General features: G+C 42.5%; 1 protein-coding gene and 2 long non-coding RNA genes across 9 annotated transcripts in view; 2 read left to right on the forward strand and 1 right to left on the reverse strand.

The window, feature by feature from the left end:
- The window catches only part of LOC136373990 (uncharacterized), a 380,400-nt gene that overhangs the window by 63,001 nt on the left and 298,018 nt on the right, over positions 1 to 19,381 (reverse strand). The gene's annotated exons all lie outside the window — the stretch shown is intronic.
- LOC136373991 (uncharacterized) overlaps positions 1 to 19,381 on the forward strand; it is a 229,122-nt gene that overhangs the window by 36,619 nt on the left and 173,122 nt on the right. The gene's annotated exons all lie outside the window — the stretch shown is intronic.
- Positions 15,817 to 19,381, forward strand: part of NFIB (nuclear factor I B) — a 162,658-nt gene continuing 159,093 nt past the window's right edge. For 3 of the 7 annotated variants that reach the window (XM_066339087.1, XM_066339089.1, XM_066339094.1), the window contains exon 1: positions 15,817 to 16,166. In XM_066339087.1, coding sequence (XP_066195184.1) covers positions 16,137 to 16,166 — 30 coding nt within the window. In that variant the 5' untranslated portion in view covers positions 15,817 to 16,136. The remainder of the gene's footprint in view (positions 16,167 to 19,381) is intronic. The other 4 variants (XM_066339091.1, XM_066339092.1, XM_066339090.1 and 1 more) reach the window with 2 other exon arrangements.

Below are 19,381 nucleotides of genomic sequence, written 5' to 3' on the forward strand. Positions count from 1 at the left end.
GCTCATTCCATATTTACATCTTTGTCTCACCTTGGACATGCTACCAAGGTTAACTAGATCTTGACAGCACCAAGCTCATCAAGGGGTTTGCTTAGTCCCTGATGTGATCATGGTTTCCAGTTTCATTTTGGTATCTACATGGAAAATCAACACTGCTAGCGGGGCATGTTCAGGGTTGAAGATAGAAAGCTTTGTATGATTTCAGGCTATGCCATTATAAATCGAGTGCTACAAAACACAGCAACAAGATACTTCGTTGTGCACCTGCACAGCTGTGACAATGGTGAACCTGGATAGTCCACATGACTGCCTAAAATACCTGCTTTTGAACTAAATATTTTTTTTTAAAGAAAATTATGAGTTTTCATTTAGCCACTCTGGCTTGTTTCTCCAGAAAGGGCTCCCTGTCATTCACATCACAACAGTACAGAGTTATCTCCTCAGACATTGTCTCCAAGTCCAGATTATAGATATCAGTGATTTCAAGTTGTAAAAAATCTCCACTCAAAGCTGTGGAATTTGGCTTCCTTGAGCTTGCCCATTCATAACCTCATATCATAGGAGAGAATAAGTTTGACAGTCTGGGCTAATCTTCACCTTAGTCTTGTGTCAGTCAATGCCTGCTTAAATACTGCCCCCCTCCTATCCAGGATGCCAGTACTTGCCTTTAGCATTTAAAGATTAATATATCAACATTCAGTAGGCTTCTTCTCCAGAGCAATCTTCTGGGAGGTCACCAGCCCTGTCTCTACCCTGGTGTGCTCTTCACTAAGTGACTCACGTGGTGTCAGGTGTAGATTTTTACGCATGAGAAACTTGTCCTCTGACTAGTAATCTCTCCTTACAAACATTCTAGAATGAATGAATGAACCTAGCCCGTTTTCCCTGATGTCTCTTTCCAGCAAGTTAAGAAATTTACCTGAAATCTCCCCCAAATGCACTCATGAACTGGGAACCTGGCTGCTAGCAGATAATATATGGGCCAAAATGCAGGAATAAAGGAGGAGCTCTGTGGTCTTGCCAGGTCACAGGATATAAAGGACATAGGGTTTTCTTCTTTGAATTGAGGACGAGAGATAAGTTCATAATTTTTCCTGAAGAAACCTTTCTCTACTTAGAGTGAGTCAATAAGCAAAGCAGAATCAACAGAGTATAATGAAAGAGCTCATGTAGGAAGTAAATACATATCAACTCTGGACATGAGTTGGATGAACATTTAAGCCAGTGAAATGAAGGAGCAATGCCTAACAATAACAACAACAACAACACCCATAAACAAACAAACAAACCCTCCCCAACCGCACCCCCCCCCAACTAATAAACCAAGAAAACAACAACAACAAACCCCACACAAAAGAAAAGGAAAACAAGAAATTTAAAAAAAACAATCTAAGGGAAAGGAAGAGGGTAAAGTGACCTCTCTGACTAGGACTAGAAGAGCCCGCAGCAAGACAGAAGAGAAAAAGGGGAAGTGACTTGTCCCATGGTTTCCAAGGTAAGAATTCCCATTCCTGGAACATAATCAGCCCAAATGCTTCACTGGTGCCCTCTCTTGCACACTATCTTCTCACACAGCTAGAGCTGTCACTAGAGTACAAGATTTTCAGTTTTTCCGGGTCTGGAAGCAGGTACTGTTGACCATTCACTCTGTTCCTACTGAGTGTATTGGTGTGTGGTCAAAGGGAAATAGTATCCTTCAGAAATCATTCTCAGTGTGACCACTGCCAGCACTTACTGGCAGTGCAAATCGGCATCTTTAAAAATCATTATTATAAGCAGCTGGAGTGCCTGTGATGATCCTAAAAGTGCTTATATAACAGATTATATGTGACATTTTTATTTTAATATTTTAAAAGTTATTCAATAAATCAGTTAGACAATCTTCACAGGTATTCCCAGGCTTGTGAATGTGCAGGAGGGAAGAAGAAATTAGAAAGACTCTAACATATTCAGTTTCCTGATAGTCAAATACCCTGTGGAAAATGTATCCATGGGTATTGGAGAAGATTGCCTTGTCCCATTTTGTTTCCATAGTATAAAATAATCTCTCGCACATTACAAAACACAGAAGAGAGTGCTTTCATTTAGTTCTTTTGCTGCTTTACTAGGCTGTGCCCTACTGATGACAAGCACACTAGCTAGCCACCTATTTCAGGTCCTCTGTGCCTTGAAAACTGTTGGAGAGCCTTGGAGGTCCTCTTCCTTAGAGACATTGTGCAGGACACTGTAGAAGGCAGGAGTAGAAATGGCACTGGTCATGCTTTTATTTAGAAATTATTCAGTAAGATGGACTGCCTTTTTTTAGCCTGCTGAGTTCACACTTTACCACTCTCCACCAGCTGGGAATCTGCTGGGTACATGAAGAGCAAGAGGTATTTCTTAAAATGAAACTAAGAAATTTCTTGTATTTCTTAAAATACTCATCCTATCAAATATCTATATTCTTGTGAGGAAGTAGGATCCCTGCTGTTCAAACTGGTGAATGTAATCTCTGGGAAAGCAACATTCTGGTCATTATTCTGTTCTATGAGTGACAGAACAATACAGGTGTGTTGTCTTTCAGGCTGAGATGGTTAGGTGATCTACAGGATTGGTAAAGTGCTATATATCCACAGTACTAACACTGTCTGCAGAGCAGTATGTCAAGTCTATTCTTCTAAACCTCAGCTATTATCTTAAGCACACCAACTTGAGGAATAAAATCATCAACCACGTCACAATCTTCTTTACCACAGGATCTTCAGCTGCCTTGATGACACCAAAAGGGCACAGACCTCTGGAAGTAGGGATGAAAAAGCTACCAGGTGTCAAAACCATTCAGCTTGGACAAAAATATATGCCAGGAAAAGTTTGTGGTCAATCCTCATGCATATTTCTTTTTCATGCAGAAGTGTTAAATATCCCAAGAGGACATGCTAAGAGAATAGATTTCTTTTGCACAATTTTCATGCTGGTATGCCTACAGGACAGCCCACAATGACTGTGGCATTGACTTTGGCACTGACTATGTGTCAGTGTCTGCAAAACTGTCACATGAGGATCCATCAGCAGAAATAAGCTGTCCTTCCCTTATCTTGGAGATCCTAGTGTAAGGTCAGATGTTTGCAGGAAAATAACTTTTACTGCCTTCCCTAATTCTCTTGCTATGGTAACAGTAAAGCAACGTTCAGGACTGGTTGATCCGTGTTCAGTCTGATGTACCAGAAAAGAATGGAAGTGAAAGTGAGAACCTGTGTTAGCAGGCTAAAAGAACATTTGCACAGTTGTTCTTCATCTGCCTCTTTCAAATCATACTTTCAAGCTGATACATGCTAAAAACACTGGAAGATATGCTCAGAATTCATACAATCATATAATAGTTTAGGCTGGAAGGGACCTTAAAGATCATCCCACTCCAATCCCCTTGTCATGGACAGGGAGCTTTCTACTTAATCAGGCTGCTCAGAGCCCCATCCAGTTTACTCCAGGTATGGGGAGTCCACAACCTCTCTAGGCAACATATGCCAGTGCCTCACCACCTTTATACTAAAGGATTTCTTCCTAATATCTAACCTATGTCTACTCTACTTCAGCTTAAGGCCATTCACCCTGGTCTTATCACTACCTGTCCTTGTGAAAAGTCCCTCTCCAGCTTTCCTGTGGCATTGTTTAGGTACTAGAAGGTACTATCAAGGCTCCCTGAAGCCTTTGCTTCACCAGGCTGACAGCTCCAACTCTCAGCCTGTCAAGTGAACAACCTAGTGACTCTAGTCTGTACTCATTCCAACATATCCATGTCCTTGTTATGCTGACCCCAGAGTTGAATGCAGCTCTCTGGGTGGGATCTGACATGAACAGCAGAGAGGCAGAACCATCTCCCTTGACCTGGTAGCCATGCTGGTTTGGATGCAGCTGAGGATGTAGTTGGCTCTCTGGATTGCAAGCTCACATTGCTGGGTCATGTTGACCTTCCTGCCCATGAACACCCCTGAGTGTTTCTCCCCAGGGCTGCTCTCAATCCATTCTCCTCCCAGCTTGTATTTGTATTTGGGACTGCTGCAATTGCAGATGTAGGACCTTGTACTTAGCCTTGCTGAGCTTCAAGATGTGTGCACATACTGGCCTCTCAAGCTTGTCAAGTTCCCTCTGGATAGCATCCCTGCTTTCCAGCTTGTTGACCTTACCACACAGCTCTGTCAGCAAACCTGTTGAGAGATCCCAGTGCCAAACCTAATTTAGGGTCAAATCTGATCACCTATACAACTGCAACACAGGGTCTGTTACAGGAGTATGTAACAGACAACTTACAAATGTACCTGTATTTGGTCATCTCAGATAAACATGCTTGTGCCCAGGGCAAGAAATACTGTGCCAAGTCACTTTTGGTGCTATGGAACACAGCTCAGAAATAGCAGGGCATGTGAAGTTTAGTCAAAAGAAACCCCCTAATTGGGTAAGGAAGGAGACTTGGATCTGGTAGATTGGCTTGCAAAAAATAGGAAGCCAAAGTAATTTTCCTATAAGGGTCTGGCCTGGAACCATTAAACAATGTTTTGCAAATTATATACTCAAAAAACCCACCAAAATCCAAACAACAACAAAAAAACCCCACCAAAAAATCTAAACAAACCTGCTACAAAATATAGCTGCTGCAAAGTTAGTTAATATGCTGCTGGTCTGTTCACATAACTTGGCTGAAAATGCTGCAAGGCAAAAGTAACAACAAAGATGTGCACCCCTTCTCTTCCTGTTCACCTTAATGAGGTGTGAACTCAAAGGGCTCTGTATGCTATTTAAATGTTACCATTAAGCCTCAGCTTTTCTTTTTTTTTCTTCCCTATTAAAAACAATGATGTTACAGCTCCTTAGCAATCCTGTGGATTGAGAGAAACAAGGGTGCAGAGGAAGAAATTACATTTTGCCTGTTATTGAGGAGAGTTGAAGAGCTGAAGGGTCTTGTATGGAACATACACAAGATTTTCTACATTTCAGTGTTTTACTCATCTCCTAATATTTTAATTTTTTTTTTTTTTTGGTGATGATGTGATGATATGGTTGAGTGGTGATGCTGTGATAATGTTTCTGCCATATTTTAATAGAAGAAGAGTTCTAAACAAATAAAAGTACATGGTATGAGACTACTAATTAGTCAGGAAGAAATGCTGTACATCAGGATTCTGCAGCTGCTTTCTTGGACAAGGAAGGGGAGACTTGCTGGTGATTAAAACTGTATATGCCATATTTCCTTTTCAAAACGAAGTTATCCAAAATGAAAAATCTAGTCTTCTCTAACAACTTTGCTACTTCTTACAGAAGTCACAGAATTTTAGAAATAATTTGATGAAATCTGCTTGAATTCTCTCCTAATATGCCAGAGCAGGGCAGGAAACAACTGGCTCTTGACCCTGCCACAGCGGGTGGGAACGCCAGTCTTTGCTTGGCAACACAGGGAATTACTGACATCAGCTTCTGCAAGCCTTCTGACCAGTACTCTCCATCTCTTTGCCCAGTGCATTTCACCCTGGACTGCAGAGTGCTTGCCTGGGGGAAGCAGCAGAAGGAATCATTTCACCAGTGCCAAAATGAGAGTTATAATTCTCCTAGTTGCTAGGAGACCGTGCAGGAGGCTCGGCGGGACTGGGGTCCTGTAAAGAGCAGCATGGCAAAAGTATGAACTTCCCGAAGTAATGAGCAAGTGTTGTGCACATGTGCAAATCATGGAGTTTCCACAGTGCCCTGCTCAGACAAACCTGAAAGAGCTGTTTCAGGAATAGGAAGCAGCAACTTTTTACTACAGTGGCCTGTCTGTGAAAAGTGGGAAGTTCCTACTTGAAAGCTGGTAGGGCAAGAGCATATTTTCACATGTGCAAAATGATGTATTCATCCAAAGCTGTGTGGTTTTCTCAGCTGTCCTGTTATGAATAAGAATGGCTTATGCCATTGCACGCAGTCAAACTCTACTGAGATCCTGTCTACTGCATTGTTGCTTAACACGGTCCTTGTTTGCTTGGTCTATCTCATGACTGGACTTCTTCACAGACTGGACTGTTGAACTATTCACACACCAGGTCCCCTTTCACTTATTTAATTTTCCTGTCCTGTAGTAAGCAAACCTTGAAAACACAGAGATTTTAATAAAGTAAATTTACATCAGCACATCCAAAAATAACATGTATTGAAACATTTGATATTTCTCACAAATTCTGTTATAAAGCTGTTAAAGAATTCTTTGTCTTTTGTTTTAGGGGGAATTCTGCAAGTGAGTCTATCTTCCTTTAGATTGCTATCTACTCATACACAGATGGGTAACTGACTTGGTAACAATTATCCACCGAAGGAAACTATTTACAGTCTTTTCCTGTTTTATCCATCCCGAATGTTAAAAAGAATCAAGTATGTAGGCATTAAAACCCCAGAAAATCAAAAAAATCCAGAATCAACAGAACTTAAGGTTAGTCTATTACAAAATATATGAGCCTTTGATTACATTTATGGTGAATAGAGCCATAATCAACATGTGTTAGTGCTATGGAACTCAGAAATCCAAAGTAATGGAAATGATACACAACACAAGTTTTGAACTTAAAAATATGTTCACAAAAATTGCTTATGACCATCTAGGTTTAAAATAACCTGGTAAAGTATGACAACTTCGTGCAATGCAATTTTTCTTTCTAAAGGACTGAAATACTTATTTCTTTCTTGATGTCATTATTTTTGTCATTTAATATAATATAAATCAATTTTGCAATTGTTTGCTACATCACATGCAGTTAGGCTTAGTAAATATACAGACTCAACAGAAACAACATCAAGAAAACAGAGAAAGCTGCAGAGAGTAATGGGATTGCCTACCAGAGATTGAATCTTTGTCAGCAGTCACAACAGAGATTGAATTTTTGTCAGCAACAGCAAAATCAAACATAAAGGGCAAGAAAAGGTGCCTCAAAACCTAAATGAAACATTGATAAAGTTCTTGTAAAAACTCTGTTAAGCATTGATGACTAGCACAAATTTTTAATCAAAAATAAAATTTTCATTCTATAAAAAGGGAAATAATTTAAAAAGCAAAACCCAGCACCCGTAGTTTCTTTTTGCAATGGAGAAAGTTATATATAATAGCCACTCAACTGACTGGCTGGTGCAAACTTTTCAAAATCTGCCACACATAACACAATCATTTCCCCTGCTCACTGAACAGACATTCATAATTCATTTTTTCTAGGTTTGAGTTCTTTGTAAAAGGATCAGACAAATAAAGACAAACTCTGAAAAAAAGAAAGCAAAACTACACTGATTGGTCTTAAGTCTGAAAGCTTATATATAACATATTTTCCCTATTTCATGGCAATTTCTTCTTAATTTTAGGAGTAGACTGCATTTTTAGATGCTTAAACTGTTTTTCTCAAATCAAACAAATGAAAATTAACTTCCTGAGAGGCCCCAATACTCACAGCAATGGTCTCCAAGTAATTATGAAGATTCTTTACAGTTTGTACTTGCCAATTTTTAACAGGAAGGAATGTATTTGTTATCTGACTGATTAAAACTCTTCACACACTTTTACCTCAGCTTTATTTATTTCATGGTAAGTGCTTTAATTGTGTAGGAAGTTTTAGATGTGAAATCCTTCCCCTGCGAGGTTGCCTTACTGCAGTCGGGTTTGGACTGGAGAACAATTCCTCTGGAGTGGAGTTAGTCCTACAGGGAGGGAGCTCGTGGTACTTATCAAAGGCGGCGCCTGAAGCCACGAAATTACCCAACCTGTGTACTAAAACCTTTCAGAGCCAAACCAAACCAACATGAAAAAGTGCGAAGAACCGTACTCGTCAAGCGTGGCCTGAGAGGGCTAAACTAAAATATTATTCGCCCCTAATCTGGAAAATCCCACGGCGGCCCCACTGCATGCGCCAGCCGCCAGGCGGAAGCGGAGAGCCGCGCTTCCCGAGGGCCGGCGGAGCGCAGGGAGAGCTGGAGGAGGAGCAGCCCGTGGCCCGGGGACAGCCCGTGGCCCGGGGACAGCCCGTGGCCCGGGGACAGCCCGTGGCCCGAGTTGGAAGGCGGCTGGGGCGGCCCGGCCGCTCCGCGGTGGCATGCGGGGCGGAGGAGAAACGCGGGCATGGATTCGCAGGCGTCCCTGCTGTAGAATTACACATCTATACGTGTGTGGGTATGTTTAAAATTTGGGCTGTGAGGGGGAAGGAATTCTCGGGCTTAGTTCAAGTCAGACGCCACTGAAACGTGCTCTCCTGTCTGACAGCTCAGAAGAGGAAAGGAGACTGGGAAGAGAGGAGGAGGAGTTCTCTGCCCACAGGCTGTGAGTTTAACGCCTTTTCCCTCACTCACTTCAAGAATTTTCATCCCTTTCGGTGTCAGGCAAAAAGCTGACAATAAAATAAATCCAATCCAAAGCAAATAGCCAATCTGAATGAATAAGAATAAGAATAAAAAAGAAATAAGAGACTAAAAATAAGAATCCTCCCCCACCCTCTTCCCCTAGGGAATTCCCCCAAACATCCCAAAACAGCAATAGCAAACAAAACAAAACAAATCCCATACCACCCATTCCAAAGTAAAAGGTAAATAGACCATTTCAGGAAATAATAAATAAAAATATAAGTGAAATGCAAAGAACAGCAACAACAACAAAACAACCAACAAATCAGCCAGCCAAAACCCCAAACCAAATCAAAACAAAAAACAAGCAAACCCAAAAAAGCCACCCCACCAGAAAAAGAAAAAAAAGAAAAAAAAAAAAAACAACAAAAAGACCCAAACAAAAAACCCCAAAAAAAACAAAACAAAGGAAAAACCCCTAAAAGACAAAAAACCCCAAACAACCCAACTCCCCCCCCCCCCCGCCAAAAAAAAAAAAAAAAAAAAAAAAAAAACCACACCAAAAAAGCCCCATAAAACACCCCAACAAAACCCAAACACACTGAGTCCTTGAAAAAAAATTGAGATGCATCCTGGAAGACATGAGGTCAAAGGCCAAGTGGTGTGTTGCAGATTTCAAGATCTCATTTATTTAATGCACCACAATGGTACATGGTGCTTAAGTGATTTGTATTTTTACACATATATATATTATTTTTAACTCAATTGACTTTTCTTTTGTAATTCCTCCAGGCTGAGATTGTGTCTCTGTGGTTTCAAAGTGGATGTTATACCCTGTTCTTAAATGCTGATACCACTTCTGCTTTACAGGATGAGATATAAGCGGTGGATTGTTTCTATTTGGCTTTTTTTTTTTTTTTTTCCTTCTTTCCTTCTTTTTTGGCAGCTTTTGTATGTGGGTCACACTTTTATGCCAGAAATCAGTTGATGGGAGTTTGCATCCAAAAGTGCTGAACTTGGCGTGTTTCCTGCTTCAAGTTTCCCCCCCCCCCCCCCCCGCCTTTTCTCTGGCAGACAACTATCAGTTAAATGCTGGAAAGGATTAATGCACATGCTACTTTATTGGTACATAACAGACAGATTTTTTTTCCTCTTGTTCTTGCCGTAGAAATTTCTTCCTTACTCACATTTTAATATAATATTTTCTCTCTGGTTGTTTTAGCAGTTTTTGTAGTTAATGGACTTCAATTTGAATGTATCTTGTGGAGGAAATGGTATAGCTGCTATGCATCGTCTGCTCGATAAATTGTGTGGAGGCTTTTGCTGGTCTCTTTCATGCTATATAGCAGGATGCAGTGTTAGGGTGGCATTTCTGACTTGTTTTTTAAAGTTACTCTGGAGGGCTTCTTTCTGTTCCTTCCACTTCCTCCGCCTTCTTTTTTTTTTCACTGCCGTTTTGTTGTAGGACCTGTGCGTGTACTTTAATTCATTCCTTTCTCTTGCGTGTCTGTTTGTATGTGTGTGTGTGCGTGTGTGTCTGTCTGCTTTCCCTCTTGTCCTCTCTTTCCCTGTGTGTCTGGGCCACATTTTAATGCACAATATCCCATCCATTAGGTTGTGGTTGAATGCGGAGTGTGTGAGGACTTGGCAGCTCTCAGGTTGAAGGGGGCGGGGAAGCCAGTTTCGACTCTGACACAAGATGCCGATGTGGCGTGATCTGAATTATTATTAGTTCTGTGAACATAGCCATCTTCTCCTCCCGCTGCTGGAAAGTGCTGCCATTGAACTTGTGACGGAACAGACAAGATTTCCAGGTGGTGGTTTTGGTTTTTTTTTCCCCTCTCTCTTCTCTAAAGTACAGTAGCTGGCAGGGAAAAGGCGCCAAAACACACAGGATTAACTCGTAACATTCTCTGAAGTGGTTTTGAGCTGCAACGCTCACAATTTTAATGTTGAATCACAAGAAAAAGATCAAGCACTTCTATAAGTCTAATTTCGGCAGACATTTAAATCCAGCTTCTAGATGCTGCCCCCATCCTAATCTCGATATTCTCAAAATATGGCAAGTGATTTCTGCCAGAAGAGAAATGTGTTGGAATTTTATTTGTCATGTTGTCATTGCTGTTTATGTCCAGGACATTTGAAGTCAGCACGTGTGAATTTTTAAAGAATTTACTCTATTGGAAAAAGAGTGTTTCATTGTAAGGCTGAGGATGTGACCTGCAGTGAGGACAAAAACTTCACAGTTGTGTAACCCAAAATGCTGTGGTTTACAGCTTTACACTTGAGGTTTGATGTTTTTATTTGCTGGTCTGGGAGCTGTGGAAAACTCAAGTGTTATAGTCCCCATCAAACCATATGTGGACAGGGGTAAAGTGCACGCACCCATCATACATATGTGTATCTGTTTAGAGTAAGTAGTTTATTTCTTTCCTTTTGAAGCACACTTTCTATCTGATCATACATATATGCAGTTTATATACAGTATGTGATTCTTCCTATCACCCAAAACCAAGTAAAAAGTGCTAGTAATTATTATCATACATAATTGTATTGTTGTGATACAGTGTTGGCTTAGAAGTGGTACTAATTTGTTTACTTTTTAAGTAAAAAATAACTTAAAATTCTGTCTCATGTATCAAGGCACCATAAACCAATATATTATTAGTTTGTTTATTAACTATTATGTGCTTTCTTTCCTAAATTTCTGTGCACATACATATGTTTATATATACGTATGTCTCCATGTACGGACAATATTCCTGCACATAAGAAACTGTCCAAGGCTCTGGTTACGCCAAAGATGCCAAGTTTTACCTTGTAGGTTAATATGTTTGTACAGGAAGACTTGCAAGGCACCATGACACCCATACAGATAGAATAACCATCAGGTAATAATATAATATAATATAATATAATATAATATAATATAATATAATATATATGGCTTTGATTATTTGTTAGTCATAAGTGACATAAACTATACTCTATTTGTGCTACTTCTTGTTTATGTATATACTCAAGTAATGGACACGTGTGTTAATGACATTTTCTAACAGGGGGTCAAAAAGGACTTAATAGTATTATTAAACTACATATAAAACTTGTGTTTGAGATCACAGAGACCACTTACACAGGAGTTTTGGTGCTAGTTCTCAGAACTTTAGAGGAAAAGTCATATGCCAGAATGAGTTCTTTCTAATTTCTAATTTCCAATTGTCAAGGAAACAATTGGAATTTTCATGAAAACTTGATTTCTTAAAATCTCAGTATGTTTAGATATGTTTGTTTAGATACTTGACCAAACTGCCCACATTTATTCTGAGATAATCTTAGGCCTCACACTTCAGCACTAGTGTTTTCTTTCTTTTTGTTCCATTAATAATAGACTTGTGCTCCAAAACTTGAAAAATTTTGAGCAGTTGTCCAGCCAAAAGACAACAGGCTGAAATTCTGGTCTAGGTGAGATATAAGTGGTCTTAATGGCCTTTCCACTTTTAAATGTTATTATTTCTGAAGTCCGATGTTAGTGCCACTTTGCAGCATCTGGTGAAATTTGTGAGCATGGCTTGTTGAGGGAGAGGGAGAAAATTCATGATTTTAGTGCAAGTTTGGCATATCAGGGTCTGCACGCCCTGGCAGAAAACTGCCCTGAGGAACTAGGATGGATGGAGGAGAGTCAGCCCATCTGCCCATGGGCAAAAAAACCTTTGTGATTCTTTCATGTGAGATGAGCATCTCAGATCATGCAGTGTGGGCAGTATCCACTGCCCTCCTATCCTAGCTACCCTGCCAGAGTTGAATGGGAGGCAGGAGGAGCATGAGAGCAGCTCCCTAGGCAGGCTCAGGATGAGGGCAACTGGCTTGCAGCCACTTACTAATGTGAAAGCTGCCTTTTGTTCCTGAATGTACATTTTTTGCTACATGAAAGTTTCTAGCATCCATGTGCTGATGCACAGCTGTGTGTGTGTCCAAGTGGTGTTATCAGTTCTCATATTGCATCTCACCTGAGAGAAGGATCCCTTAGGGCCAGCCTGGCCCTGTGAAGTCAGTGAATTAGGATTGGAGTTAGAGAACAGCTTTCAGTGTCTCTCACCGGGAAGGTCAGATAGTGGCTTTTCTTAATTGTCTCCACCGAAATGCTAGTTGAACTTCCAGATACAGCATGAGGTTGGCATAGCTGTGGCAGTGAAGACAAAAAGCAATTGTCCTCCAGCCTGGAGCTTCAAGGGTAGAGAACTTGAAGCATTAGCAGGGATTTTAGTGTGTGGGGTTGGAGAGGAGGATCTTCGGGGAGATGGAGGAATTAAAGGAAGCCAGAATTTGAAAGCAATTAAACCACTTTCATACAAGGTCTCCCTGCATGCCAAGGGCCAGGCAGTGTGCCTGGTGTCCTTGCTGCATTAATGCCATATTTCTCTTGCCTAACTCAGTAATCACATACTCTTTAACACAGCTCTGTAGCAAAGGGATAGAGACTTACAATTTGTTACTATTATTTAAACTAACAATTATGTTATTATTAATTTTGAAAAGAATCTTTAGCTTACTTTTCTGTAAAAGGAGCTGGGGGTTTGGGGTGGGATGGAGGAGGATATAGGCATATAGGAGGGCATAGGCAAGTGCACATATTTGTTTCTGAGGAGGATTCTCCCAGGACAAAGCCTTCATCGTTTTTGCGTTCCCACTAGGATTAACCCGGAGCAACAGAGCCAAAACGTGTGTTTGGGTGCCCAGTACATCCTGTTTTCTGTCTTGTATTGGGAGCCATTGGGTCAAACCCCAGGGTAAACCCATGGCAACCTGTACCATGCCTACCATGCCCTGTGGATCCTACAGAAGCCAAAATGCTGCATGAGCTACATTGACTGGACAGTTCCATCTTCCCCCAGATGCTTTCATATGAGAGGCCTGTTCAACCCTGGCCAGCAGACTGGCTCTGGGGGTGGGGGTGTCTGGCTTTGCCTGGTTTGCAGCAGTGCTATTCTGGGGGATATTGGTTGCAGGCTGCAGGGCTGTCTGTGCTCATCCCCCACCTTGTGCACTCTGGGTAGAGATGCAAACCCACCCTCAGTCAGCTCTTGTGGGGATGCAAATGCAATCTCACACTGAGTCCACATCCCTTACAGTAGCAAAGGGTGTAGAAAGTGACTGTTTTCTCTTTGTGCTTACCTCTCTACAGTTGTTTTTTCCTGCTTGGAGACTGCTAGGCAGTTCTTGCTTTTAGTGTGCAGAACTAATGCAACTGAGGTCCCTTGGCCAGATCATGGGAAGGAGTGGGGCCTTCTGCAAGCCCTGCCTGGGAAGGGGGAGACTTCTCACATCTATGCAGCTCACAGGAGCAGCCTTGCTGATGTGGTGTTATGGATTTGGTTAGGTTGCCCTTATCCTTATGGAGGGATGAGGGTGATAAAGGGGACAGAGGAGAGTTACTGTCGTTTTAAATCAGGTCTCCAATAATGGCTTGTTGTGTAAGGGTTCAAGCACTCAAAGAAGTGTGTTCAAGGACATCAGTGCATTTGTGCCAGGAGGAATGTCTTTTATGGTAAATTAACTCCAGTTAAATAGAATACTTACTCAAAGGGAAACTCCATAATTTAAAGCTGGCATTATCACCTTTTTGTAATGTCTGGGTAGAGGGAAAAAGAGAGGATTTTGGGGTATTTTACACCAGATATAAAAATAAGCTTTGCTATTTATGGTTAACCTCGAGTTTGTGTCATTTGTCTTTGCCTAAATGTATGTCTTAACTTGTCACATATCATATAGTCTCTAGAAGAGAACATGCATCCCTGCAAATCTGAGGGAACCGGGCGAGAGTAGCCAGCCAGAAACTGAGCTGTGGGGATGTGGCACGGATTCTGCAAGGGTTACTGCGTTGGCTGTTGCTGTTTCCTTTGACTTTACCTGTCTTGTATATGGGTCTCTCCTTCCCCCACTCATCCCTCTGCTTCTTTTGGTTTGTAAATTTATGGGAATTGCAGCTGGTAGCCTTGGCAAGCTCCCCTCATTAAGAGTTCTCTTTGAAAATGGGCTCTGTTTGAGCATTTCCCTAATGAGGACAGGACGGGGTTAAAAAGTGACCATTTCATGGTTGACTTGAACCTGCTTACTTTCCTTGGTGTGTCGTTGTGAAATGCCTGACGTGAATAAACTCTCACTTTGGGCAAGGAGGAAGTCAGCGGTCCCTCGGGTACGCCGCCGGGGGCTGCGCAAGGGCTGCGGGAGGGAGCGCGGGTGGCGCTCGGCTGCCCCTGCCCGCAGCGGCGGGGCTGGGGGTGGGAGCCGCACACACCGGACGCCCCCTGAGCTGGGCACAGCATCGCAGCCCGCCTCACAGGAGCAGAAATAAGTTTTGCTCACTCTTTCCCCCCGCCTTTCCCAACGCCCCTGGTTAAAGCTGCCCCCGGAGAATGAAACCAGACCCCGGCATCCTGTTGGCGCCCGGGAACCGGGACCCCTTCGCCAAACCCCGGCGGCAGCCTGCGAGGGCGGGACAGCAGCCACCGGCGGTGCGGGGCAGGCTCCCCCCGTTTGGGGAGGGCGGGGGACGGGGTTGCCCTCCCCCGTGTCCCCCCACACACTAGGGGGAAGCGGGGCCGCTTGAGCCCCGCCGCAGCTGGCAAAGTCGTACCCCGAAAGAAGAAAAAGAAGCCACTCGCAGATGGCAGCCCCCCACACCCCTCCCCTTCGCCCCCGCAACTTTCTCCCACCAGAAGAGCGGGAAAATGAGGGAGGGATGTTTGCGGAACGTGCTTGTTCCTTCTGCAGCGTTCGGTGGTAATGAATGCAGAGGGAGGGCAGAGGAAGGGGATCTGGTGGAGAAGGAATGTGTTTGCAGGAGGAGGAGTGTAAGCGGTGATTGTGTAATTAAATAATTAAACAAAAATACTTAAGTCTCATTTGGGGAGAGAGCTGGAATAGAGTCCACAGGGTGTAACCGGTGAATTTTGGAACTTCCAAGTTTTGCAGAGTCAGGGGCGGCGCAGCGGGCGGGGGGGTACTCACGGACATGTTGAGAGCAAACCGGGTGGGAGCGCCAGGGAGAGATTTATCGTTTGAATTTTCAGGAGATCATTTTATTACGGTGGCCGTTTGGAAAGCCGTCTCTCGCCATTGCCCGCGGAGCGAGGACGGGCTGGCGAGCAGAGGCCGCCGGAGGATCCCGCAGGCCGCACCGCGCCCTCTGCCCGCCCGAGCGCGCCTCCGCCTCGGCGCGCCCCCGCGGCACGGTCCCGACCGCCTGGCGAAGTTTCGCCTGCCATCGCTGTGCGGGAGTCTCCTGCTCCGCTCTGGGCTGTAACCTTGAACTTGAAAGCGTGGTGATAGTGTCGTGTTATTACGGCAGCACCACCAACTTCTGAAAAAAGAGAAAAACACCCCACTCCGCCCCCCCCCCCCCCCAAAAAAAAAAAAAAAAAAAAAGGATTAAAAAAAAAAAAAAGCCAGACAAAAAAAAACTCCCGCCCACCCCCCCCCCCCACCCCACCCCCCCGAGTCCTTCCCCCCTCATCTGCAAAACAACCAGCAGCCGCAGCAGCAGCAAAAGCAAGACTCCTGCGCCGCCGACTACAAGAGGGTTAAAAGTGTAGATTGGATTTCACCCCGGGAAATCTAGCACACCGAGTGAACTTGAATCTTTGGCTATTTAAGGAGGACTGGGGTTTGTTGTGAAGTTGTGGTGATCCAGAGCAGAGCCCCGTCCTGATTGATTTCATCTTCCTTGAGTCTCAGATGACTGTAAAATGAATAGATGAAATTATTCCTTTTTGAGGCTTTTCTTAGGGGCTCTCCGGGCAGCGTGTTCTCAAAGCGAAGTCATGATGTATTCTCCAATCTGTCTCACTCAGGTATAGACGCTTTTATTTAATTTATTTGTTAATTTATTTATTTTCACGTGCTTCTTCTTGTTGTTGTTGTTTAATTTTTATATGTATGTGGGTTGTTAATGAGTCATTGCTAGTAGTCGTAACGGGTTAAAGCACAGTCGTAACTGCTTGTCAGATCCAAACTCTTCTCTCAGGAGGCAGTATTAGAGAATAAACTCTACCACGCCATTGTTTTAGGGAGATCCATTCAAAGTGTCACTCGTAGACAAATACTGTTAATTGTTGGTGCATAAGAAGTCAAAGGCTAACAAACTGGAAATGAGCATAATTATGCTAAAAAACCCCGTGTTTGAGAAGTATTGATTTGATTGCAATCAAACGACTTGCACTCTTTCCAGCTCGCCTGTTTACACACAGCCTAATGAAAGGGTTTGAAAGGAAAAGTGCTTTTTTTTAACAAAACACGACCACTGGCCGGTGAGAAGTAATCCTGTCTTATGCTTAATTAATAATATGCAGGCTGCCAACAATGAGAGAGATGTGAGCGGGGATGACCAAGCTGTTCAGTGTTTTCTTGTTCGGTTATACAAGGGCTCGGCGTTTTCCCCCTCCCCGCTAAACTGCGGTGCTGGCGAAGGAGCGTGCCCTCTCCCCAGCACGGGGAAAGACCGACCCCTTTTTTTACAACCGCGCTTGCTGCCACTTTTCGATCCCGAGCGGCGGCTGTCACCGGGACGGCGGGAGGGGATCGGCGGTCGGCGCGGTGCAGTGCGGGGCCGCGGAGCGGGGCGCAGAGGGCGGGGGGCGGCGACGGCGCGGCGAGCGGGGGCAGTCCGAGCTGGGGTCCCTGCCGCAGCAAAACAGATGTTTTGAAACCTGAGGGTTTTCGGGAGAGTGTTTGAGAAGTTCCCTGGGTGCCCCTGAAGCGTCCTCGCCCGGCGTACGGTATCGGCGAGCGGGCGCCGGGGCACTGGAGCCTGTTTCGGACGATAAACCTGGTCTGCAAAGACCAGGGATAGTTTTCAGCTTTCGTGAAGGTCTGTCTTAGGAGGATGTGATGTAAATTGATTAAGCGATAACTGCTTGCTTCCACACTGGCGCAACAAATAGCTAAAGAAGCAGAAAATGTGTGAAAGTAGCATCTGCTGAAGGCTGCTACAGAGGCCAACGCTGCACTTACAGTTACACCGTGAATAAATAAGTATGGTTTAAGTTATTCCGCAGTTACAAACCATTGTAATTCGAAAGGATTAAAGTATTCATAAGTTGTGATTGAAGAAGGAAACACTGATAAGGCTTATTCAGTGATTGGGCACAGTCCTGCAGTCTTTTGGCTGACACATTTTTTATTGTTTGTATTTTGTTTGGCATCTAAGTGTGATTGACTTAGATATGGATATTTTCAGTAAGTAAAGGTGAGCTTCAGTGGAAGAAAGCTGGAAAAAAGTGTTAGTGAGACATTTCTTCTTATAAAGAGAAGCATAGGAAGCATTTTGTGTAACAGATATGCACATGCTTGCAGCTACACACATAGAAATAATTACTTAGCATGGAATCTGTGGTTAAAAAAATTAATTCTTTGTAGGCTGTCAGTGTCCAAAATTATTGACAGACAATAAGACCCTCTGCATCAGAACATAAACCCGAGAGTATAACTTAAGAAAGCAGTTTTTGCTTTTGAGATACAGATTTTCACAACCACCTCTTTTACAGTGGTAATTCATTATCTTGTTTCCAGCTCTAATGACTTTTTTTCCAGTATGTTTTCTTTTTGGACTCATTGGTGTAAAAGATTACCTCATTCTTTACAAATTTATGTTAAAATATTGCACTCAGGTGTATACAAAAATGCTACATTGTACTTCTACTGCCATTATTAAAGGAAGCACTTCCTGGCTTTTGTGCATTGATACTTTCTCCATAGTATTTTACAATCACACTCTACCATGTGCCAGCAGAGACAGTTCCCATTTGGTGATACATACATGGAACATAGTTGCAGCAAATTGATTTTAGTTTGGAATATTTTTCTACTTGCTTGGAGTGATAAAATCAGTTTATAAATAATTTTTTTCTACATAATTAAAATGACACCATCAATGAGAACTTATATCTTGTGTTCTTTATTTGTTTAAGGCAAAAGATTGATTGTCTCGTTTTGAGTAGGAACTACATTAAAGTATTACTGCCGAAATTGTTCTTTTTATTGTATTCTCTATCTCTAGGACTCTTGCAATGCACATTGACTGTGATTGTGTATGTTCAGAAGAAAATATTTTGGTAAAAGTAAACACAGAACACCTGTTTGGAAGGAGCTACTTATGGAAGTGGTAGTTCAGTTTGTGCTGAGACAGCGCTGAAGCACGTTTTAGTGACAAGTCTAAAATTCAAAGTACAGCTTTAAGACAAACCTTGGCAATTTGAGTGTTACCAATCACACTTACAGTAGAAGTTTAGTGGGTGAAAATAACTCCAAAATTGAAGAAAATTTACCAAATGCAATTTAATTTTGGGGGCTGCCTTCCTCTCTTTCCCATATACCTCTTCCTCTATGTTTTGTAATGAGTGGAAACTGCATTTATCTGTCTTGCTGAGGCATGAATAGCATGGAGTTGCTGCATGCCTTTTAGTCCTTACTCTCTTGCGACATTTTTGCCATGGTTTATTATGTTACAGTAGTCCAAAATCTCAGAATATGTAGTATTTTCTTTTGCTCCTATATATTGTTTCACTAGGCATGGGCAAATCCATGCAGGGAAGTCAAGTAGATGAAGTTTTCTGTATAAAGTTTCTGTACTTCTACCTGGTGTATTTATTGTATAGTCCTCACTTTGAACTTTCATGGGCTGATATGAAGTTTAGAAGTGAAAGATAGGAGAAGAGGACTGCATATCCTTTTTATCTTTTCAATAAAGAAAACCTGGCCTATCTATTGTCATTTGATGCCTGCTATTTTTTTACTTTCTTTACAAGCTACATAGATGTTATATAGTAACTTCCATTCTAATTTAAATTGCTAGTGCACAATGGTTCACCTGAGCTATTTGACATGACATTTGAAAATCGTGCTTTATAAATCACTTCCTGGCAAGAGCAACTGTGACACATGGGCAAGTGCCACATAAAAACAAAAAATAATTTAATATTGTCTATATGAATATTAAGAAGGAAAAATTTTGTAGATATCTTTTTAGGAGATTTGGTGGAGAATATATGTGATTAATTGCAAATGTTCA

Source organism: Sylvia atricapilla, chromosome Z, assembly GCF_009819655.1.
Source record: "Sylvia atricapilla isolate bSylAtr1 chromosome Z, bSylAtr1.pri, whole genome shotgun sequence".
Classification (NCBI taxonomy): domain Eukaryota; kingdom Metazoa; phylum Chordata; class Aves; order Passeriformes; family Sylviidae; genus Sylvia; species Sylvia atricapilla.